The sequence below is a fragment of the Neoarius graeffei genome, chromosome 15, assembly GCF_027579695.1.
Source record: "Neoarius graeffei isolate fNeoGra1 chromosome 15, fNeoGra1.pri, whole genome shotgun sequence".
Classification (NCBI taxonomy): domain Eukaryota; kingdom Metazoa; phylum Chordata; class Actinopteri; order Siluriformes; family Ariidae; genus Neoarius; species Neoarius graeffei.
The window spans coordinates 37,918,262-37,943,497 of NC_083583.1; the positions used below are offsets into that span (position 1 = coordinate 37,918,262).

At 41.5% G+C, this 25,236-nt stretch overlaps 2 protein-coding genes and 1 non-coding gene across 7 annotated transcripts in view; all 3 read right to left on the reverse strand.

Moving 5' to 3' along the window:
- Positions 1–5: 5 nt before the first annotated feature.
- On the reverse strand, positions 6–4,603 carry rpp21 (ribonuclease P 21 subunit). 2 transcript variants are annotated; one of them, XR_009656589.1, is made up of 5 exons: positions 4,382–4,603; positions 4,154–4,289; positions 3,964–4,046; positions 2,571–2,705; positions 6–489 (listed from the first exon to the last, which is right to left on the reverse strand). XR_009656589.1 is itself a non-coding variant. In XM_060940507.1 (5 exons), the coding sequence occupies exons 1-5, from the start codon at positions 4,436–4,438 to the stop codon at positions 419–421; spliced, it is 447 nt and encodes a 148-aa protein (XP_060796490.1). In that variant the 5' UTR covers positions 4,439–4,603; the 3' UTR covers positions 6–418. The 2 variants fall into 2 exon arrangements, 1 of the variants encoding a protein (XP_060796490.1); XM_060940507.1 differs by having other exon boundaries at positions 4,189–4,289.
- Positions 4,604–9,719: 5,116 nt separating this feature from the next.
- Positions 9,720–9,791, reverse strand: trnad-guc (transfer RNA aspartic acid (anticodon GUC)). Its single transcript has one exon. It is a non-coding gene; the product is annotated as a tRNA-Asp (tRNA).
- Positions 9,792–14,203: 4,412 nt separating this feature from the next.
- Positions 14,204–25,236, reverse strand: part of pak2b (p21 protein (Cdc42/Rac)-activated kinase 2b) — a 37,046-nt gene continuing 26,013 nt past the window's right edge. For all 4 annotated transcript variants that reach the window (XM_060941263.1, XM_060941265.1, XM_060941264.1 and 1 more), the window contains 6 exons: positions 24,788–24,900; positions 24,545–24,662; positions 22,972–23,071; positions 21,360–21,556; positions 20,617–20,754; positions 14,204–15,236 (listed from right to left, as the gene is read on the reverse strand). In XM_060941263.1, the coding sequence (XP_060797246.1) occupies positions 15,150–15,236; positions 20,617–20,754; positions 21,360–21,556; positions 22,972–23,071; positions 24,545–24,662; positions 24,788–24,900 (753 nt within the window). In that variant the 3' untranslated portion in view covers positions 14,204–15,149. The remainder of the gene's footprint in view (positions 15,237–20,616; positions 20,755–21,359; positions 21,557–22,971; positions 23,072–24,544; positions 24,663–24,787; positions 24,901–25,236) is intronic.

Genomic DNA, 25,236 nt, shown 5'->3' on the forward strand with positions numbered 1-25,236 from the left:
CTGCAATTTATTTTTCTACTGAACAATCTACATATGTCAAACTTTACACAATGACATTATGCTTCATAAGATGTGCCTGTAAAACAAGATGTAAAGCAATAACTTAAAACCTAAATTAAAGTTTTGCAGCTTCTGTTTAACAGAGGCTATAGTACACTGGTAATTTCCCAGAATTACTTGATACAGGACACATTGCAGCTGGGATTCAACTTCGCAAATTACATGAATCACCCAGCTCAAGCACTTGTTGCTGTCTGAAATAAAGTTAACCAAGTATTACCACAATGGGCTTGTAAAGACACTGTTCTCACCATTATCCTTACCTAACCTTTAAAAAAATATAAATAAATAAAAGGTCACAGCAGAAAACATCTAATGCTGATGCTCAGCGATGAAAATAAAGGAGTTCAGTTTGAACTCAAGAGGCAACATCTTGGATCACAGGAGCCACAGTACTGGATTCATCAGCCTTGGATGATGAACTGGCTTCTGTAAAACATACAAAAATTAAGTTAACAAAACAATAGTACATCCAATGTTTCTATACTGATCTATTAAAAAGAAAGTGAAATTTAAAACCATGAAAACCTGATTAGAAACTTAACTCCGACACACTTTATATATTTAAAAAGAAAAAAAAAAACCACCCACACAGTGGTGCAAAGATGTGAAGCATCTGAGTGGTGAAGGTATACATCACAAGTGAGTGATGCAAACGAGTGAAATTTCTCAACACAAGATAAACTTCATACATCTTTGCACCACCATGTAATATACTCATTATATAGCAAAAGACACCCCACAAACACCTGCAAGTTAATCAAAAGAATTTTAATTGTGAACTGGTTCGCCATGTTAACATCATGCATCTAAACTGTGGGGAAAAACACGGAGTGACCTCACCGGAGTGAAATACGTCACTCAGATCCACGATGTATTTCATTGGAAAAACATGAGTTTAACACGAGAAGATAAACTTCATTTCATGCCAATGTGTGATTATATAGGCGTCACAAACAAAAAGTAGCTGAATTTATTAAAAAAAAAATTCAATTTCCTCAAGTGAGGATATTGAAAAATGGGTTACTCAATTGTCCCAGATGTAGTTTGTATGAAAAATACGAGTGGCATACTTCCCAGTAAAACACTCGTGCGTGTCTATTTTATATTATATAAAAGAATCTATATGCGTAGAAGCACATCTTGCAAAAATGATGCAAATTAACATTAGATATTCCATGAGGTCAATATGAACTAGGGCACTCAAGTGCATACCTCTGCCAAGCCACATAAAAAATAAATAAAAAAAAAAAATAATAATAATAATAATAATAATCACTTGAACCCATGATAAAGCTGTACACTAAAGCAGATTTACATCAAAATCTGTTCACTACTTTGAGTTACGTTGGGAACTGGCCTAAATAAAGATTGGATTAAAAAATAAAATCCTGGAGCCACATACATATCCAGATTTGCAACAAAATCTAAATCAAACAGTTCCTTGGCTCACAGCCAACCTTTCCTCAAAATCTATTCACTACATTGTTCCCAGCATAAACAAACTGAGGTGAAAACCACCTCCAACAAAGTTGACAGGTAACTAAAGGAACATCTTATTTGACTGCTCTTTATTTGGACATATACACTCACTGATCACTATTAGGAACACTACAACACTGGTTAGGGGCATGGATTCCACAAGATGTTGGAAACACTGAAATTCTGGTCCATGTTGACATGATTGTGTTACACAATTCCTGCAGATTTTTCAGGTGCACCTTCATGCGGTGAATCTCCATCCTCCCACATCCCAAAGGTGTTCTATCAGATTCAGCTTTGGTCATTGGAAGGAACACTGAACTTGTTCATGAAACCCTTTTGAGACAGCTTGCTTTGTGACATGGTGCATCATCATACTGACAGCAGCCATTAGAAGTTGGAGGATTTGTGGCCATGAAGGAATGCACATGGTCAGCAACAATATTCAAATGATCTGTGGCATTCAAGCAATGATTGGTATTAAAAAGGGTCCAAAGTGTATCAAGAAGACATTCCCCACACCAGCTGCACCAGCCTGGACTGCTGACACTGGTGCCAAATTTTGACCCATCTGTGTGCCTCAGTAGAAATTGAGACTAATCAGACCAGCCTACATTTTTCAGTCTTTATCTGTCCAGTTTTGGTGAGCCTGTTCCCATACTTTTGTCCATTAGGACAAAAGTAGATCCTGATGTGGTTTTCTGCTGTTGTAGCTCATCTACCTCAAGGCTGGATAGGTGCATTCAGCGATGTTTTTCTGCTCACCATAATTGTAGAGTGCGGTTCTCCCAGTTACTGTTGCCTTCCTGTCATCTCAAACCAGTCTGGCCATTCTCTATTGACCTCCCTCATCAAAAAAAAAAAAAATCCCGAACAACACACCTGATTTTCTCAAGAAAATGACTTCTCCCCAAATAAAATTTAAATATATAAAGTGGGTTTTTTAAAATGTATATTACTAAAGAAATAAAATTAAAAAGATTAACAAAATGGTGGTAATAAATGGAATACAGGATTGCAAGTTGTACCTGGCTGAAGCTGATTCTCTAACTGAGCCTCTGGTTGGTCCACCCACAGCTGATGTTTTGGGTTATTAGGAAACTTTTTGGTTTGCCCACAACTGAGACATCGTATTATTGTTACACGCTGCCTCCGAGAACTTTCTACAGATACAATACAGACAAAAATAAAATTTAGATAAAACCTATCCAGTGCTAAATTAACACCTATAAAGTCAGTATTGCTTTCTTTACACAGCAAGCAAATTTGATTTTTTTTTTAGACAAAGGAAAGGACAGTTGAGAAATCTGCATTAGTTCTTATGACCTGTACAATGGAAAATTAAAAAAAAAAAAAAAAAAGTTAAGTTAGCTACCAATGTGGATATTTCACTGTAGATCACAGCTGTCCAATTCCTTTAAAGTAGCATTTGATTACCTGACAAGTTTACATTACCACATACATAGCAAACATCAAATTACAGCATACCATCAAACAAATTGCCTCCTTTTAAAGAAAATCAGAGAAAGGCATACAATCTTTAAAACTAAGTTAAAGCCATCTGAAATATTTCCCCAAGGTAATAAAATTGTTGCTGAAATTTACATTTCACACTTCTTGGGCAAGGAGGAATAATAGTTAGGCCAAATCCCTAATTGCTCTCTATATTCAACTGCATGTACCCTTACTACATAGGGAATAACACTGGGGCTCTATACAGAGCACTATAGACCCCATGGGAAAAAAAGTTGAGATTTAACCAGATAAAGAGCCAAACAATTTAAGAAATACGTTTACTAGACTTACTTTGGATGACAGTGTTTTTTAAAGCATTCATATACCAATTTGGACTTTTTCCCTTGAATTTGTAGATATTACAAAAACACTCAGTATCCTGATGGTGAAAACACCACAAAGAGAAATTAAAAAAAAAAAAAACTTTTTAAAAAGACAAAAGTTTCAGCATCTGGGCGGCACAGTGGTGTAGTGGTTAGCGCTGTCATCTCACAGCAAGAAGGTCCGGGTTCGAGCCCCGTGGCCAGCGAGGGCCTTTCTGTGCGGAGTTTGCATGTTCTCCCCGTGGGTTTCCTCCGGGTGCTCCGGTTTCCCCCACAGTCCAAAGACATGCAGGTTAGGTTAACTGGTGACTCTAAATTGAGCGTAGGTGTGAACGTGAGTGTGAATGGTTGTCTGTGTCTATGTGTCAGCCCTGTGATGACCTGGCGACTTGTCCAGGGTGTACCCCGCCTTTCGCCCATAGTCAGCTGGGATAGGCTCCAGCTTGCCTGCGACACTGTAGAACAGGATAAAGCGGCTAGAGATGAGATGAAGACAACCAATAGAAGGGTTTTTGTTGCCTCTACCAACAATCTCAAGATTAAAATGCTTATGTTTTTGTTGTAAATGAAAGATAAAACTTACTTCTTTGCCGAACAGTTGCTGTAACCCCAGAGATCAGTAAAGCACAGCATTTCTTACACAGGGTCCTTTTCACTGAGGGGTCTCTGTGTGGACAGGAGCTGCATTATTAGGACAATTACCACTAAAGAATATGTTTATTATAGATAGATAGATAGATAGATAGATAGATAGATAGATACTTGGGGTTTACCCTGAAGCCTGTAAACAGTACTCCCTACTACTCACTGTCTCAGCACCAGGCGTTTGGCGATGGTCTTCTGAGTGAAGCAGTAAAATCGGGCCAGTTCTATATTCTCAGGATTTTGAGCCAATACACAATGTGCAGCCTTAAAGACACAAAAATATTCTTGATTTATTTATTGTCAGACACCACAATGACGAGAGGAAAAGAAAAAAAAACCCTTTGGAGCTTACTCACTTGATAGAGGAAGTTCAGCCTCTGAAAAGCTTCTTTATCTTTAATATTGGCCGCCATTTTATCTCACAAAAAGCACATTATGTTACTAAAATGTAATAGCAGATGTCCGATTTTAAATCTTATCCAAAAAGACCAAAAAGTTCAAAACACCACAGCTGAACTTTGCTTGAGACATATTAGAACGTAAACATGTTTTCCTCGGCTATTTATCGTCCCTCTCTGGCGGTGGTTACAGACAGTAAGCACTCTGCTCACAGCGCCCTCTATGGCAGAGGAGGACTGGGGTTGCAGTCACTCTTCAGAAATGGAGCAAATATGCCAAGTAACACTGCTTTTTTAACAAATAGCTAATAAAATATTTAAACTTGAATGAACACATTAACAGTCCAGCGCGTGGAAGTTTTTTAAACGGTTGTCTTTGGTCTTCTACTTACAGGTGTTTGTTTTGTTTTAATGGACAAACATGTGTTTCCCTAACATGCCAAAAGTCACAACGAACTGAAGTCTTCTTCTTCTTCTCCTCCTCTTGGCTGCTCCTGATTAGGGGTCGCCACAGCAGATCTTTCGTCTCCATTGCTCCCTGTTTTCCACATCCTTCTCTACCACACCTGCCACTTTCATGTCCTCTCTTACCACATCCATGTATCTCCTCTTTGGCCTTCCTTGTTTTCGTGTGCCTGGCAGCTCCATCCTCAACATTCTCCTTCCAACATGCTCTGCATCTCTTCTCAGGATGTGCCCATACTATCTCAGTCTCATCTCTCTTGGCTTAATTCCCAAGCTCTCCACATGTGCTGTCCCTCTGATGTGCTCGTTCCTTATCCTGTCCAACCTTGTCACTCCCATCGCAAACCTCAACTCCGCCACCTCCAACTTTGCCTCCTGTCTGTTCATTAAGGGTACGGTCTCCAGTCCATACATCACAGATGGTCTCACTACTGTCTTATACATCTGACCTTTCACTTTTTCTGAGACTTTCCTATCACAAATGACTCCCGAAATCCTTCTCCAACTGCTCCATCCTGCCTGCACTCTCTTTCTCACCTCACTATCGCAGCCCAGGGGGTTTCCTCGCATGAACTGCTCGCTTCAGGTCCTTCCACAACAATTCGATTGGATTAAGGTCAGGACTTTGACTTGGCCATTCCAAAACATTAACTTTTTATTTGGTAGAACAACTTGTGTGCTACCTGGCGACTTGTCCAGGGTGTACCCAACATCTCGCTCATAGTCAGCTGGGATAGGCTCCAACTTGCCTGCGACCCTGTAGAACAGGATAAGCAGTTACAGATAATGGATGGATGGAGTTGACCCCAGGTACTTGAATTCACCAACTTTCTTTCCGTCTACTCCTTGCATCTTCACTACACTCTCATCCCTATTCTCATTGATGCACATGTATTCTGTTTTGCTACTGTTCACCTTCATTCCTCTTCATTCCAATGCATACTTCCATCTCTCCAAACCCAACTCAACCTCCTTTCTACTTTCACCAGATATCACAATATCATCCGCAAATATCATGTTCCATGGTGACTCTTGCCTCACTTCGTCCATCAAGCTATCCATCACTATGGCAAACAAGAAAGGACTCAAAGCAGATCCTTGATGAAGTCCCACCTTCACCTTGAACCATTCAGTTGTTCCAACTGCACACCTCACTGCTGTTTCACTGTTCTCATACATGTCTTGCACCACCCTAATATACTTCTCATTCACTCTAACTGAAGTGTTAAATGTAAATTAAATGTAAAATATCCAAAACCAACACGGATTCTGATTCCAGGTGCTGGAAAACCAGAGCCGATGTTTTCACACATTAAAGGGATCTACTGGCCCTTCCCAGAATCCAGCTCGTTGTTTATGTTTATATAGGGGCCAGTGCATTTTGGAAGCATGTGACTTTTACTCTGCTGGCTCTCTGCGTGCGGTCACACAGCTGGACATCCAGCCTTTACGAGAAAACCTCTGGTTGCGGAACACCAGCGTGCAGTGTAAAAGCACACACTGGCACGGCTTTATGTCGGCTTTATTTGGTTCAGTGTAAATCACTAAAACCGGAATACTAAAGTCCCTTCTTTACGCCAGTATTACGGAGTATCTGTGTAAAAAGGTCTAATACATACAGTTAGGTCCATAAATATTTGGACAGAGACAACATTTTTCTAATTTTGGTTCTGTACATTACCACAATGAATTTTGAACAAAACAATTCAGATGCAGTTGAAGTTCAGACTTTCAGCTTTAATTCAGTGGGTTGAACAAAATGATTGCATAAAAATGTGAGGAACTAAAGCATTTTTTAAACACAATCCCTTCATTTCAGGGGCTCAAAAGTAATTGGACAAATTAAATAATTGTAAATAAAATGTTCATTTCTAATACTTGATTGAAAACCCTTTGTTGGCAATGACTGCCTGAAGTCTTGAACTCATGGACATCACCAGACGCTGTGTTTCCTCCTTTTTAATGCTCTGCCAGGCCTTTACTGCAACAGTTTTCAGTTGCTGTTTGTTTGTGGGCCTTTCTGTCTGAAGTTTAGTCTTTAACAAGTGAAATGCATGCTCAATTGGGTTAAGATCAGGTGACTGACTTGGCCATTCAAGAATATTCCACTTCTTTGCTTTAATAAACTCCTGGGTTGCTTTGGCTTTATGTTTTGGGTCATTGTCCATCTGTATTATGAAACGCCGACCAATCAGTTTGGCTGGATTTGAGCACACAGTATGTCTCTGAATACCTCAGAATTCATCCGGCTGCTTCTGTCCTGTGTCACATCATCAATAAACACTAGTGACCCAGTGCCACTGGCAGCCATGCATGCACAAGCCATCACACTGCCTCGGCCATGTTTTACAGATGATGCGATATGCTTTGGATCATGAGCTGTACCACGCCTTCACCATACTTTTCTTTCCATCATTCTGGTAGAGGTTGATCTTGGTTTCATCTGTCCAAAGAATGTTCTTCCAGAACTGTGCTGGCTTTTTTCGATGTTTTTTAGCAAAGTCCAATCTAGCCGTTTATGAGTGGCTTGCACCGTGTAGTGAGCCCTCTGTATTTACTTTCATGCAGTCTTCTCTTTATGGTAGACTTGGATATTGATACGCCTACCTCCTGGAGAGTGTTGTTCACTTGGTTGGCTGTTGTGAAGCGGTTTCTCTTCACCATGGAAATTATTCTGCGATCATCCACCACTGTTGTCTTCTGTGGGCGTCCAGGTCTTTTTGCATTGATGAGTTCACCAGTGCTTTCTTTCTTTCTCAGGATGTACCAAACTGTAGATTTTGCCACTCCTTATATTGTAGCAATTTCTCGGATGAGTTTTTTTCTGTTTTCGCAGCTTAAGGATGGCTTGTTTCACCTGCATGGAGAGCTCCTTTGACCGCATGTTTTCTTCACAGCAAAATCTTCCAAATGCAAGCACCACACCTCAAATCAACTCCAGGCCTTTTATCTGCTTGATTGAGAATGACATAACGAAGGAATTGCCCACACCTGCCCAGGAAATAGCCTTTGAGTCAGTTGTCCAATTACTTTTGGTCCCTTTAAAAACAGGGTGGCACATGTTAAGGAGCTGAAACTCCTAAACCCTTCATCCAATTTTAATGTGGATACCCTCAAATGAAAGCTGAAAGTCTGGACTTTATGTCCATGTCCATTATAGAACTATAACCTGAATATGTTTCAGTAAACAGGTAAAAAAACAAAATTTGTGTCAGTGTCCAAATATATATGGACCTAACCAGTGTTGGGCACGTTACTTTCAAAAAGTAATTAGTTATAGTTACTAGTTACTTTTACCAAAAAGTAACTGAGTTAGTAACGGAGTTAGTTTGTCATAAAAGTAACTAATTACCAGGGAAAGTAATTATTCCGTTACATTTTGTTCCCCCTCAAAAAAAATCAAATTCAATTAGTGTAATCATAATAAAAGTGAATGTTAAATGTGTTTAATGACTGAAATGGACACTTAACAGAACCAATTAGTAACGTTATCTACACTATATTAATATTTTTGTGGGACAATGTGAGATAAGACATCTATCAAATGTAATATATTTTTGCAGTTATTAAAATTATGTTACTAATTACTGGCCACTGACGAGGACAAACGCTTTGTTCCTCGACATAATGTGCATTGCACGTAAACACTCTTGCCTTTTATTTCAAGTAATGAAAAGTGCTGGCTGTATTTCCAGTGTGAAAGCGCAGTGCTGGGCTGACCGCTCGCCATCGCTGGCTCTTCCGATTGAAAGAGCGCGCAGTGCAGTAGGCGTGGCCTACCGACATATGTTGTCCAAATCTACTCTGATTGGCTTACTGTGCCGTTGTCTCGTGTCTCCCCGCCCCACACTAAAGCAGAGTAAAGAAAGGCTGAACGAGCAGCGTGCCAGATGAGAACAGCTTTAATAAAGTAACGCATAGTATTTTATTGTAAGTAACGGGAACGGCGTTATAACGATGTAAAAAGTAATTAGTTAGATTACTCGTTACTAAAAAAAAGTAACGCCGTTAGTAACGCCGTTTATTCTAACGCCGTTATTCCCATCACTGGACCTAACTGTACATTCTAGCTACATTCTGTGTTCACTGATAACGGGTAGGGATCTTTTTAATAAATATAAAGTTCAACTATAAATAACTGCACATTGTATATAATATTAGTGCTCACAAAATTAAACGAGCTGTCTGTCTATAGTCAGTAATGCTCGACATATTGAAATCTAAATAACTGAACAACACAGGGGCGGCACGGTGGTGTAGTGGTTAGCGCTGTCGCCTCACAGCAAGAAGGTCCTGGGTTCGAGCCCCGGGGCCGGCGAGGGCCTTTCTGTGTGGAGTTTGCATGTTCTCCCCGTGTCCGTGTGGGTTTCCTCCGGGTGCTCCGGTTTCCCCCACAGTCCAAAGACATGCAGGTTAGGTTAACTGGTGACTCTAAATTGACCGTGAGTGTGTCTATGTGTCGGCCCTGTGATGATCTGGCGACTTGTCCAGGGTGTACCCTGCCTTTTGCCCGTAGTCAGCTGGGATAGGCTCCAGCTTGCCTGCGACCCTGTAGAAGGATAAAGCGGCTAGAGATAATGAGATGAGATGAGATGAACAACACAGATGAGTAATATTGATTGTGGCCATGCCTGACACATGGAATCATGTCTAAGCCACATTCGATCCTGAATATGTGATATTGATTGACATGAATAATGTTGTTATTGGAGCACATTTGGAATAATTAAGTTAAATGTAAGACAGTATGTAATGTATATCATGCTGGGTAGAAGATTAATATTAATGCCTTGGGGTGGGAGAAAGAAAGAAACAAACAAAAACATGATATCTCCCCGTCGGGGAATCGAACCCCGGTCTCCCGCGTGACAGGCGGGGATACTTACCACTATACTAACGAGGAGTGAGTGTTGAGTATTAAGGACAGATAAATGTAGGTATAATGTAATGCTGTATATGTTATGAGAGAACTTGGCTGAAGTGATGAGCTTAAACTCACTAATTAATGGAGCCCAACCTAAAAAAAATGTGATAAGTATACTGAAGAAATTTCTACTCCGAACAAGTTTGTTTGCATGTATTGAAATACTATAAACCACTAAGAATGTAATATATTTTCGACCACTGATGCTTTGCGGCGCTGTTCTGTAGCACAGAAATTCAAATAACTTGAAACACAGCCTTTATTTTTACAGTCTGTGATCCTTTCCCAGCCAGGGATGGAATCAGCTAAATTGGAGATTTACTGGGCTGCGACTGCCTACATCTTGCAACATTATGTGAAGACTAGTGGGTATTTTTACTGGATAAATAAACACCAGGTAAAAGACCCAACACCCACACAGACCCAAACAGCATGCGCCACGAAACAACAAAATTACACATTAAATGGTATGTCAAACACTTGGCCAAGCACCAGAACACCAGCACTCCTTTAAATACAAGTCCAGAGAAACTCCTTAGATCCTAGCAATTGAACTAAATAATAAAAATGGGATACTGAGGGGGAATACAAATCTACACTGCAGGCCCAACAGGCTGCAAAACACTCCAGGAAATGAAAATTCCACTACCATGTGTGGAGCTGCACATGGGGACAGGGAAGCTGTACGGGAACGTGACACTACCTAGTCACACAGGAGCTGCAACACATGCCTGTATGTTTATCCATCCATTATCTGTAACCGCTTATCCTGTTCTACAGGGTCGCAGGCAAGCTGGAGCCTATCCCAGCTGACTACGGGCGAAAGGCGGGGTACACCCTGAACAAGTCGCCAGATCATCACAGGGCCGACACATAGACACAGACAACCATTCACACTCACATTCACACCTACGGTCAATTTAGAGTCACCAGTTAACCTAACCTGCATGTCTCTGGACTGTGGGGGAAACCGGAGCACCCGGAGGAAACCCATGCGGACACGGGGAGAACATGCAAACTCCACACAGAAAGGCCCTCGCCAGCCACTGGGCTCAAACCCAGGACCTTCTTGCTGTGAGACGACAGTGCTGACCACTACACTACCGTGCCACCCCCTGGATGTTTATGTTGACTGGTATCACCACATGGTGGAAACAAATAGTAGCATACCACTACAGTGGTAATTCCACTGACAGGGCAGTATACTGGCCAATCATCCACTATCTCTAGTCGCTTTATCCTGTTCTACAGGGCCGCAGGCAAGCTGGAGCCTATCCCAGCTGACTACGGGCGAAAGGCGGGGTACACCCTGGACAAGTCGCCAGGTCATCACAGGGCTGACACATAGACACACAACCATTCACACCTACGGTCAATTTAGAGCCACCAATTAACCTAACCTGCATGTCTTTGGACTGTGGGGGAAAACGGAGCACCCGGAGGAAACCCACACAGACATGGTGAGGACATGCAAACTCCAAACTCCCTTGCCAGCCACTAGTTTTCGAACCCAGGACCTTCTTGCTGTGAGGCGACAGTGCTAACCACTACACCACCATGCCGCCCCCTGTATGCTTATGCTGACTGGTATCACCACATGGTGGAAACAAATAGTAGCATACCACTACAGTGGTAGTTCCACTGACAGGGCAGTATACTGGCCAATCATTCTTAACATAATAGAAACAGCAGCTTCTGTAGGGTTTCATGTGGTGAATGTCATAACAGAAATAGGCAGCACTAATAGAGCAATGTGAAGTCCTTTGGAGTGGACTCCAGTCACACATGGGTACCACATCCAGTCCAGTCACACAGAAGGCTATACTTCATGCCAGACGTCCCACATCTGGTAAAGAATCCGTGGACAGACTTTCACGATTCCACTACATGTGGTTGCAAAAGAGAAACTTGCATCCAACAAAGTTACAGGATTTGGTAATATTTCAAGAGGGGATGGCTTTAAAAATTGCTCCAAATCTGTCTAGGGACATACTTCAGCTCAGCCACTTTTAAAAAAAAAATGGTGAGCTCTGCGATGCATGTCAGCTATGTTAGACCAAGGAATCCTGTCCCAACTCCAGCGGAGTTCAGTTATGCGCTGTGTGAGATTATAGTTGGACAGGTCTCGTCAACAAAAACAGACACCTATGTTCTGTACCACCTTGCAGCCTATATTATTAAGGTCATCAGCAACTCCACAGTTTGTGACGAAATCCCAGGTTGCAATTACAGACAGCAATGAGAGTCCTGACGGAGAACACAGTATTTTACTGAGATTGAAATAGTAGAATGAATGTTTCCCTCATGAAGCTCCCCAATGCAGTGATATTGCTGGAAAGAGAGGCCATACTTAACAGCAGGGTTCCCTCATGCCATGATCTGGAATGAATGAATGAATGAATGAATAAATACATACATACATACATATTACCCAGGACATCAGGCTGAGGTTACAGATAGAGTTAATGAGTGCCACAACTGCAAGGAAGGAAAATTCAATTGACATTGGGTATCTTGGAAGCAAGAGCCAAAGCAGAAAGGCAAAGACCAAATATCCTTCAACCCCTACAACCAACTACCTCGCTCATTGCCATAAGCATACTTGGTCTGTCCATTGCTTGCCCGCCTGCAGCTTCAGGGTCAGGGAGCATGGTTGCTCCAACAGCTTCACCATCACACCACCAGCCAGCCTGGTCATTGCTCTTAGCCTCATCATTGCTTTGGTTGTGTGCACGCATTGTAGCATTTATTAATGTTTTTGTGGCATTTTCATATATTTCCCATTTTATCTAATTGTTTTCTATCTTTGATCATTAACTTTAATAAAAAAAGATTTCATGAATGGAACCAAATCTCCTCCCTCATAGTATAATAAATGAGTGCCTTTTTGAGTTATCCCAAATGGTTCAAAGTACATATCAGCGTAAATAAGCCCTACCCTCTCTGAAGATTGTAAACTGACTGAATAAAATGCAATGGCCATTTCTGGTCTCAGGGCAGCCTCTCTCACCGTGTGTGATGTTCACCACAAATTAATTGGCCAAATAACAGATGCAACAACCACATGCACAAATAAGCATCTGTCACGACCAGAAGTGTTAATGCGTAGACTTGGCATTCAGATCACTGAGCAACTTGGAAGGATACCTTTTTAATTTCTGTGCCAGACACTCTATAAAGTAGGGACACACCTTTTATCATAGTTCCTGTCAGATATGGAGACGCTGCAATAACTACTTAAGTTAAAATACCTACCCAATACTTATTTCTGGAAAGCCTAAATATTGAAAATTGACTTTGTGTGGTTGTTTATTAGCCTGCTGCTAATGTTACCTTGCTAGACAAATATATATATTTTTTAAACATAAACAACTAATGGGTGATAATGGTGTGTTCACACACAACTTCCTTTTGAAGCCACAAATCCTTAATTTTCTTGATTAGTAGGTGGACATACAAAAAATTTTCAGCACAATGTTTCTTGTTCAATAAAATGTATAGAATTTTATGATTTGTTACTCGCGCATGGAGTTCTGGATTATTTATTTTATTTTTTAAATACCAGCAAGTGATTAGAGGGAGAGAGGAAATAGAGACTGACGGCAGGCCAAAAGGAGCAGGTCTGAGGGAGGCTTTTTTTTTTAATGAGTTCTAGCTTTCAATTAATCTCATATCATCTCTAGCCGCTTTATCCTGTTCTACAGGGTCACAGGCAAGCTGGAGCCTATCCCAGCTGACTACGGGCGAAAGGTGGGGTACACCCTGGACAAGTCGCCAGGTCATCACAGGGCTGACACATAGACACAGACAACCATTCACACTCACATTCACACCTACGGTCAATTTAGAGTCACCAGTTAACCTAACCTGCATGTCTTTGGACTGTGGGGGAAACCGGAGCACCCGGAGGAAACCCACGCGGACACGGGGAGAACATGCAAACTCCACACAGAAAGGCCCTCGCCGGCCCCAGGGCTCGAACCCAGGACCTTCTTGCTGTGAGGCGACAGCGCTAACCACTACACCACCGTGCCGCCCTTCAATTAATCTGTCATTTAATAAGCATTTTATGAACAACTTAAAGGATCTTGCAGATTTGTGCTGAGGGGCATTACCTTGAAAATGTCAGTTTTGTTACATAAAAGTTATGCTCTTTCTAGTTGAACCAACTAAGATTGAACAAAGCTGTTGAATCTGTAAATGAATAACATTCTTAGGACCAGTAACTTGCATAAGAAAGGAAATATTCTTGATCACAAACCCTTTGCTCTGTGACTGTTGTAAGCTGATGGATAGCATTTATATCAGTAGATCCATGCTCAGTAGAAATTATGATGAGGTCTACTGTAGGACCTTGTGCTCTTTACGCTAAAAGTAACGACAAAGAGACATTTTGGGGGTTTACAATGATAATTTAGCAATTAACCCACACTTTATCTACAAACAATTAACCGACTGTATTTGCTGAAATACGGCACTTGATTGAGTACAAGTGAGTTTCAGGCAATTAATTTCAGAGATCAGAAACCTGGAGCTGTTTGACAGCCCTTTAAGGACATTAAAAAAGGCAGTTGCAGAGTTGATTTTGCAGGAGCTGTAAAAATATCCATTCTGACATTTGACATGATAACTTTACAGTTGCAATCTTGTAATAAATGTTAGTTACTACAAAAAACAAACAAAGACAAACCCACTCATTTATACAAACACGTAGTCTAAAATTCTTGGTGGACCAGTTCTTTAAAAGTACACAACCATCTGTGCCATGAATGTTGACCTGTTGCTATAGAGTTCCAGGAACTGGTCCATTCTTACATCAGTTCATGCTTGAGGATAGGACACCAACTACCAAACCGAATTACCCACTTATAATGCTGGTTTTACTCATCTCAGCTACATTTTTAAGGAAAATAAGAAAAAAAAGGGCACAAGTTATTTTTTAGCTCGTTACTCTTTCTATAAAAATGAATTGACTAACAAAACGTCAAGGACACTTAAAATATTTCTTCCCCTTAAGGACATAAATCTCCTGCGCATAATAGTCACAAGAGAAGAGAACGGACATGGGGGGGAAAAAAACTGATGAAATACTGTATGGAACAGTATAGAAAAAGGCTACAGTAACACATAAGACCGCCAAGATAACCCCCTCCCCACCCATCCCCCACGCACCCAAAAGGAGTCCGACCAATTTAAAAAGCGCTGTTGAAATGCTTGTAGAAATGTTGTTTTGGCAATACTAGTTGGCCAGGTGGCACAGCAGTAAGAGACGTGGCATAGGAGTCGGAGTCCTTTCAACACACTGCATTTCTCAGCATGGTTTATCCAGGGAGGATGCTAGCGGCTGTTCTTCATGGCATCCTTGGCAGCCAGAATGAGTGGCGTGAGACTGGATAGAGGCTTTGCCAGCTTCAGGAAAGGATGCTAGAGGACAAGGTGGAGAAAAAGTGTCAAGTCAAATGTTTAATAGTCTTGGACTACGTTCAGACTGCACCCTGAAACGACCCATATCCGATTTTTTTTGCCCATATGCGACCTGTATCCGATTTGTTATTGACAATCTGAACGACACAGATCCGATTTTTTCACATGCGACCCAGGCCGCTTGGATATGTGGTCCTAATTCCGATGCATATCCGTTATTTTCACATGCGACTGCAGTCTGACCGGACAGGTCGCATTCATGCGACCTACACGTCATCAACAAGAGACAAACGTCACTATTCTGCGTTGGCTAATCCCGCCTCTTTAGTGGAAAACAACAACGTTTGTACAGTTTTCAGAATTTAAATAGACTTTTATAGAATTGATCAAGCTAATGGTGGATTTGGTAGGGACCTGGATGTTAAATCATCCTGTATTACAAGATAAGATTGTTCTGGAAATTTCCAGTAATTTGACACCGTCGGTCTCAGTCTGCTGCCCACATTAATCAGATTATTGTGTGAGTTCCACCGCCGCCACAAAAACCACATCGCCAGGTCTCGCCTCATCTCCATGCTTTACTTGCAAACTTGAAGACTGTGCTTTTTTTTTTTTTTTTACGTATTACGTAGATGTGCTTATTCCGTGTCAATTTGCGCATGCGGGACACTTTTGGGTCGTTTTCCGTTCATATTGGAGATCGCATACAAGTCTCATATAATTGGTAATGTGAACGTCCTAATAAAAAAAATCGGATTTCACAACAAATCGGATATGGGTCGTTTCAGGTTGCAGTCTGAACGTAGTGATGGTATCATGTTTATATCATAGACAAAAATAGGCAGTGTGACACTGGCAGTTATGAGAAAGGTTATTAAAAAGTCAACTGTTAGTAGAAACAATCAGCCAAACAAAAGCTTCTTATAAAGTGAAAATGATTTGGTATTGAACATCAAGTTATTTAATCACTTTATTAGAAACAGATGCACTATATGGGCAAGTATGTGGACACCTGACCATCACAACTAACTGTGTGTGGTGTGCTTCTTCCCCAAACTGTTGCCACAAAGTTGGAAGCACACAATTATCTAGGATGTCTTTGTATGCTGTAGCATTACAAATTTGTAATTGCATTACAAAAAGCAAGATGGCAGTGCCAAAGGGCATTGTTTTTCTTTTAAAACAAAATCTGTGCACTGTATACAGGTACAAATATGAACAAGTGAACACTTAAACGTGCCTTGTATGGATATTATCCATCAGTATAAAGGAGTTTATTTTTGGGTTTTGTTAAATCTTTAACAACTCAAGTGCAAACAAATTTTATTGCAATTTATTTGAGCATGTTAAACAAGACATAAAAGAAATAAAAATAAAATATAAATAAATACATGTTGCATGTGCCGTTTTGTCCACGCCACACCATTTCGTGCAAGACAGAAAGCCTCACTTTATGTGAGAGAGGTTGGATGTCTAGCTACGATTTAACTGTTCTGCATCTCTCCCAAGTTCTGAGACAGGTCCGATCTGAATCATCATGACTGGGGATGAACCTGTGTTGACTGACTTGGTCTGAACTGACAAAAGAGAGGTTGAACATTGGTCCAATAAGACCAGTCTGACAAATGCTGTTGTGGCTGAATGGCCAAGTCCCCACAGCCACCCTCCAAAATCTACTGGAAAGCCTTCCAGAAGGGAAAGTGGAGGGTATAATAACAGCAGAGAGGAACTAAACCTGGAATAAGATGTTCAAAAAGCACATACGGATTTAATGGTCAGGTGTCCACAAACTTGACCGTATAGTGCATTTTTCATGTCCGACAGGGATTTAGATCCAGACTGTAGTCAAAACCTTGGCTCAGGAAACAACTCGGCAACACTGGAGATATATCGACATTACAGCGAAGCAAAATTCTACCATCATTACACAAGCAAAACAGTTTGCAACAGGCTTGTTAATTGATAATTGGATATCATTTATGCTTCTGAAAATGAAATACTTTCCAAGGTACTTTTCCTCATGCACTTGAACATGTGAACAAGAGTCCAAGTGGTGTAGTACTACCCTTTACAATATGGGTGTAAACCTGGTTGCATTCACTAAATACTGGAATGTCCCCATGCACAGGATTCCCCTTCATGCCTGTACGACATGAGAGGCTCACCGTCACATTACATATAGTGGTAATTCACCACTACAGGTGCTGGTCATATACATTAGAATAATCATGAAAAAGTTGATTTATTTCAGTAATTCCATTCAAAAAGTGAAACTTGTATATTACATTCATTCATTACACACAGACTGATACATTTCAAATGTTTATTTCTTTTAATTTTGATGATTATAACTGACAACTAATGAAAATCCCAAACTCAGTATCTCAGAAAATTAGAATATTACTTAAGACCAATACAAAAAAAAAAAAAAGATTTTTAGAAATGTTGGCCAACTGAAAAGTATGAGCATGTACAGCACTCAATACTTAGTTGGGGCTCCTTTTGCCTGAATTACTGCAGCAATGCGGCGTGGCATGGAGTCGATCAGTCTGTGGCACTGCTCAGGTGTTATGAGAGCCCAGGTTGCTCTGATCGTGACCTTCAACTCTTCTGCATTGTTGGGTCTGGCGTATCGCATCTTCCTCTTCACAATACCCCAGAGATTTTCTATGGGGTTAAGGTCAGGCGAGTTTGCTGGCCATTTAAGAACAGGGATACCATGGTCCTTAAACCAGGTACTGGTAGCTTTGGCACTGGTGCAGGTGCCAAGTCCTATAGGAAAATGAAATCTGCATCTCCATAAAGTTGGTCAGCAGCAGGAAGCATGAAGTGCTCTAAAACTTCCTGGTAGACAGCTGCGTTGACCTTGGACCTCAGAAAACACAGTGGACCAACACCAGCAGATGACATGGCACCCCAAACCATCACTGACTGTGGAAACTTTACACTGGACCTCAAGCAGCGTGGATTCTGTGCCTCTCCTCTCTTCCTCCAGACTCTGGGACCTTGATTTCCAAAGGAAATGCAAAATTTACTTTCATCAGAGAACATAACTTTGGACCACTCAGCAGCAGTCCAGTCCTTTTTGTCTTTAGCCCAGGCGAGACGCTTCTGACGCTGTCTCTTGTTCAAGAGTGGCTTGACACCAGGAATGCGACAGCTGAAACCCATGTCTTGCATACGTCTGTGCGTGGTGGTTCTTGAAGCACTGACTCCAGCTGCAGTCCACTTTTTGTGAATCTCCTCCACATTTTTGAATGGGTTTTGTTTCACAATCCTCTCCAGGGTGCGGTTATCCCTATTGCTTATACACTTTTTTCTACCACATCTTTTCCTTCCCTTCGCCTCTCTATTAATGTGCTTGGACACAGAGCTCTGTGAACAGCCAGCCTCTTTAGCAATGACCTTTTGTGTCTTGCCCTCCTTGTGCAAGGTGTCAACGGTCGTCTTTTGGACGACTGTCGAGTCAGCAGTCTTCCCCATGATTGTGTCGCCTACAGACCGAGACTGAGAGACCATTTAAAGGCCTTTGCAGGTGTTTTGAGTTAATTAGCTGATTAGGGTGCGGCACCAGGTGTCTTCAATATTGAACCTTTTCACAATATTCTAATTTTCTGAGATACTGAATTTGGGATTTTCATTAGTTGTCAGTTATAATCATCAAAATTAAAAGAAATAAAAACACTTGAAATATATCAGTCTGTGTGTAATGAATGAATATAATATACAAGTTTCACTTTTTGAATGGAATTACTGAAATAAACTTTTTCATGATATTCTAATTATATGACCAGCACCTGTATATTTAGTGTGAATTGAAGATGATTAAATCTAAATGGTGAAAATTCAAGCTCGCCTGGACATGCAATGTAGCACTGTCTTCAGGTAAAGCATCACTCGCTTAAGAGAAAACAGGCTTATTTGGTGAAAAGCAATTCTGCCACAGATCTGTAGGCAGCTTGTACCAGTAGCATTGCCTGAAGTGCACTTATGAGGTAGTTTAAAGATGTCTGATACATTAATACAGCTCATAAGGGGAAGTGAATTACATCTACAGAACTGTGCAAAAGTCTTAGGCACCCCTTTTTTTCCATACAAACTTTGTTATAGCCAAGCAGCCTTTATTTGTCACACATACACTCAAGCACACAGTGAAATTTAACCTCTGCATTTAACCCATCTGAAGCCGTGAACACACACAAGTGAGCAACGAGCGCGCGCGCACAGAGCAGTGGGCAGCTATGCTACAGCACCTGGGGGAGCAGTTGTGAGTTCGGTGCTTTGCTCAAGGGTACTTCAGCCCAACCTCAGGCCATGGCTGGCCCATGTTAACCTAACTGCACATCTTTGAACTGTGGGGGAAACTGGAGCACCCCAAGGAAACCCATGCAGACATGGGGAGAACATGCAGACTCCACAAAGAAAGGCCGTCGTCAGCCGCTGGGCTTGAACCCAGAACCAGAACCTTCTTGCTGTGAGTTGACAGTACTAACCACTACACCACCGTGCCACCCCATGGATTAATAGATTTCTATCTTATGACTTCTACATTATTGAGTCAGTGCAAAAGCATCTGAGTTCCAAACGTTCGTTTTCCAGCACAAAACTGTTACCAAAAAAACCCCAAAATTTGTATCCGAGCAGCATATTACATAAGAGAGCACTTTTCAGATTAAAAAAGAAAACATAATGAAGGCTCCTGGATTTTGCTGCAAAATTAAGAAGCAAGTGTGACAAAGTGTCCAGAAGAACTGTGGCTGGTTCTGCAAGATGTTCAGTAAAACCTACAGCTCATTTCCTTAGAAAGCTGCACTCACTGTACCTGAGACTACCATTTTTTTTCAAAGCAAAGGGTCGTCTCACACCAAATATTGACTTTGTTTCATTTATTATGGCGTACTGCTCTTTATATAGTTTTTTTTTTTTAATGTTGAAGCATTTCAATTTTTAAGCCATTTTTGGTCTATGGCATTTCTTTACACGTGCCCAAGAATTTTTTTTTTTTATTAAAGATTTTTTTGGGGGGCCTTTTTCACCTCTATTGGACAGGACAGTGCAGAGACAGGAAACGAGCGGGAGAGAGAGACGGGGAGGGATCGGGAAATGACCTCGGGCCGGAACCGAACCTGGGTCCCCGGATCCACGGCACGGCGCCTTATCCACCCGAGCCACGACGCCCCCAGTGCCCAAGACTTTTGCACAGTATTGTACTTTTTTTTTTTTTTTTAAATCTGTGCAAGCAAAAAAGTTAGTGAATTAGTCAAAGCAACGTCCAGAAAACATGGTACACATTGGCATACTGGGACTCGGATGCAAATAAAGCTCAGCAAAATGATTTTATTAATTCCAGAAATTCAAAACCCTAACTCCTTTTCTTTACCTGTAAAAGGTCTTTACTGCTGCCCCTCTTTTCTACGTCCATTTCCAGACAGCCAGCTAAGAAATCCCGAAAGATGGGTGACAGTTTCTCTGGACTCTGCAATTCTGGCGTTCCATTCGTAGCAATGAGGTAAAGTGCCTACAAATAGGAAGAAAGGTAGGATAGGTGATGAATATAACACAGGCTTTACTAAGAAGAACAACAACTTTATTCATCACATGCTTGTGAAATTCCTCTCTGCATTTAACCCATCTGAAGCAGTGAACACACACACACACACACACACACACACACACACACCCCCAGAGCAGTGCGCAGCCATGCTAACAGCGCCTGGGGAGCAGTTGGGAGTTCGGTGCCTCGCTCAAGGGCACCTCAGCCCAAGGCCGTCCCATATTAACCTAACCGCATGTCTTTGGACTGTGGGGGAAACCGGCGCACCCGGGGGAAACCCACGCAGACACGGGGAGAACATGCAAACTCCACACAAAAAGGCCCTCGCCGGCCGCTGGGCTCGAACCCAGAACCTTCTTGCTGTGAGGCGACCATGCTAACCACTTACAGAATTTAAAACGCACACATTCAGACAACCTGGGATGGTGTAAATGCTAACCATTTACACCACCGTGCTAAGTGGTTAGCATTTACACCACCCCAGGTTGTCTGAATGTGTGCGTTTTAAATTTTGTCTGTAAAGCCCCGTGTGTAAGGTTTGTAAAACAGGGTACAAGTCACCAACGCACCCTCAGTGGATTCTCATTAAGGTATGGGGGCTCTCCTTCCACCATCTCAATAGCCATGATGCCAAGAGACCAGATGTCCACTTTGGGCCCATAAGCTTTGCGGGTAACCACCTCCGGGGCCATCCAGTATGGCGTGCCTACCATTGTGCTCCTCTTGCTCTGCTCTGGTGTGATCTGGGCACAGAAACCGAAATCCGCTACAACACGCACAGGAGAAAAGAAATGAGGAGGGGAGGAAAAACAAGTGTGATTATTAATAACAGGAAAAGTGCTTACATATTCTCCATACGAATTCGAATTTTTCAGCAAATTCTATAGAAATTTAGAGTATGTAAAATAAAAATCCTACTGAATGATTTGCATAATTATATTTATAATAAATGTGATCTACAGCTTAGATTAAGATTGATTTATTAACGAAACTGAGTTTTGGTTAAAGCGCCATTCATCAACATGTTGGTTTGGAGGGATTTACCCCTTGATTCATCTCTACCTAGAGAGAGCGATGCAGTGGCACTTCACCTCCTCATCTGTACACAGTGCTCAAACAGATCAGCCTCTAAAATTTCAACTTTCATACTAATACCATCATCAACGCTATCTCGCATAATTAACTAGGTGAGCAGAGTCTCCGTCTTAACTCTCATATAGATGCATTGCATGCTGGAACTTTGTGTTTTCGGTCTACACTATGTTGAATTTCTCATTAATACACAATATGACTGGAAAGTTGAGTAATTTAAAAAAAAAAAAAGTTCTTGCTCTTTTGGTTTTATTGGCTAACGAAACCTGATCATTATCAATTGCGTGAGATCATTAAAATCTTTCTATCAAATGCCACTGTAACTGTGCTAGCAATAAAAAGGTCCACATGAGTCATCAAAGCAGCAACTTTTTGCAGGAAAAACAAATTAGCACTGGAATCACTAACATCACAAATATGTAAGGTGGTGTTTACATTAGACCGTATCCGTCTCGTTTTCGTCGCGGATGCACTGTCCGTTCACATTAAAACGCCGGGAAACGACTCCACAGGCGGAACAACTTGAATCAGCCAGGGCCCACGTATTCAATCCATTACGTATCTGATCCGGTGCTGTGTAAACATTGAGGAACGAGGATACGCTGTGCTGAGCTCTAGCTGACATCATCATTGGACAACGTCACTGTGACATCCACCTTCCTGATTCGCTGGCGTTGGTCATGCCACGTTGGTCATGTGACGCGACTGCTGAAAAACGGCGCGGACTTTCACTTCCTGCTATTTGTCCCAAATCACTGCTCGTGCGCTTCACTTGCGTGCTCTGTGAGCTGCGCAGGGCCGGAGTGCGCACCCTCCAGAGGGCACTCGCTGTTCAGGGCGGAGTGATTTGGAGCGCAGGATGCCTGCGGAGCCGAGCGTATCCGTGTATTGGCGTTGCTGTGTGCACGCGAATCGTTTTAAAAACGTTAATCTGATGATCCGCTGATACGGTCTAATGTAAACACCACCTGAATGTAAACCCATTTAACGTGATTGCCAGAGATTTCCGGGGGGGGGGGGGGGGGTGTGTGTGCATGCGTGTGTGTGTATAGAGTTTCCGAGTAAGGCTTTCTGTGTGGTTTGACGTACTAAGTTTCACAGAGCCGTCCATTCCCAACAGAACGTTGTCACTCTTGATGTCTCGATGAATGACCTGGTTGGCATGAAGGAATTCTAGTGCTTGTAAACACTGCAAAATAAAAATCAAGGGATTAAAAAAAAAAAAAATTACATAAAGCCTGGTTACAAACAGTTCAACCTTGATTTAAAAACAAAACATCCAAGTTTTAACACAAATACAAGGGATAACAGATTTCCAGCAAACTTGAATATTTAAAAAACATTACAACAATTTAATTAATCAACCAAATTGTCTTTCACTTTACATTATTTTCTTGTTTCTTATAACAAGCTCCTTCTAATAAATAATACAACCCATAATGACTAAATTTTTGAAATCCCTTTAAGAGCATTACCAGAAGTATATAAAAATGACCTCAAGAAGTGTGAAGACACCTAATATAGGAAACAAAAATAGCTAAACTGTTCTCTCTAAGGAAATATCACAAAGCTGTGCATCAGCTCAATCAGACTAAAAATATGAGATTATTATAAGATGGTTTTGAGATTGCTGATAAATCTAATTTAATATCTACATTAGTTCTTATAATTTAAAATGCAACTAATTTCATGCAAGAGTGCACATTCACCTGTTCATGTTCAGGAACAAACTAACGTTAATGGCGCTAAAATGCCTGGAGAGAAGCCCCTAGGATTGTCCGCTTTGCTTATACAGACTTCTCATGCAGTAAGGGGGGAGGAAAAAAAAAAAATGCACTGCTATGTGTTCGATATGTAGAAGAACTATTGAGGAGACAACGGGGACAACCTCAAACGTCAATCATCATTTGGCAAGACTCCACCCAGAGAAGTCAGTGACACGCTATGCTCATTGCTCTGTTGATAGCGGGGCTTGCTGAGCGATGAACTAGCAAGTGTTAACCCTCGCTCATGTTATTTACCCTGTTGATAGTGGGCGGGGCTTGCTGAGCGATGAACAAGCTTTTTATCTGTAGCCTATTAACTAAAATGAGGCAGTCAAGCAGTAACGCGAGTCCAACACAGTAGCAGGGACACTTTCACATAAAGGCAGCAACAGCCACCGTCAAATGGTGCGGATGGAGTCTTGTTCTCGGACTTGACTCGGACCAGTAGTGGACTCGACTTGAAATTTTCTTTGAAATGACTTGGACTTGATTCAGACTTGAACACTGGGGACTCGAGACTGGACTCAGACTCAAGGTTTAGTGACAACACTGGTAGATCTGGATGGAAATAGAATCTCGGAGTACTGATAGGGAATTGAATTAGCCCTGCTCCCAGTACAGAACAAATGATGCCTGAATTGCTCAGAACTAGTATGTGTGAATTTTGGTTCAGTCTTGGCAAAGACTGAAGTGGAATAATTTTGAAACCCGGTTGGTTTAACATTAACAAAATGTGTTGTTTGTAGTCCCAACACTACCTCTGACATTCACTTAAGCAGCTAATCATCAAGCATTTCTTGAGACCACACAGGTGAATTAAACTGTATGAAACCCAGCAAACAGCACATGACTGGAGCTGTGCATCTCTGGATTACCAGATTGGACATTTTCCACACCTCTCTGCAAACTGCAGCAATCTGAGCTTCGTCCATACACGTCTCAGTCACTACGTCAGTCAGTGAGCCACCAGCCAGGTACTCCATCACCACAAAGAGCTCTTCCCCTACTAAAAAACTTCAACACACACGGTTCACATGGTCATCACAGAATAACAGTGTGAAAGAAATACAATTCGCCAAAGAAATATACAACATGCTGCCAATGAATATTAGGTCTTAAATGTGTCTGTAAAAAGGTACCTGTCTAAGAAGTTGACAATGTTAGGGTTCTTCAATTCCTTCATAACAAGAATTTCATTTATAATTAGCTCCTTCTTGGGTTGTTTTTGCAGGTTGATCTGCTTGATGGCCACCTAAGAAAAGCAACGATAAATATGAATACTGTACTTTATACATTATGCTTAAAAAGTTGATGGGGTACCATTAGTTATGTCTCTACCATGTCAGCTTCAGTGACAATATTTCTATGCATATCCACTTCTGCTCTTAAATAAATTGTTGGCATAAAATATAATTTACACAACTAGAAATCTATTAGCCAAGACCAATTTGGTGTCTGAACTTTTCTTCTTTTATCCTGTTCTACAGGGTCGCAGGCAAGCTGGAGCCTATCCCAGCTGACTACGGGCGAAAGGCGGGGTACACCCTGGACAAGTCGCCAGGTCATCACAGGGCTGACACATAGACAC

Excerpts from the sequence above, each read along its gene's own strand:
- rpp21 (XM_060940507.1), bottom strand. The coding sequence starts at position 4,438 with ATGGCGGCCAATATTAAAGATAAAGAAGCTTTTCAGAGGCTGAACTTC. Across the intron at positions 4,290-4,381 it reads GGCTGAACTTCCTCTATCAA|GCTGCACATTGTGTATTGGC; the intron begins GTGAGTAAGCTC and ends TGTGTCTTTAAG. Across the intron at positions 2,706-3,963 it reads AGCAACTGTTCGGCAAAGAA|AAAGTTCTCGGAGGCAGCGT; the intron begins GTAAGTTTTATC and ends TTGTATCTGTAG.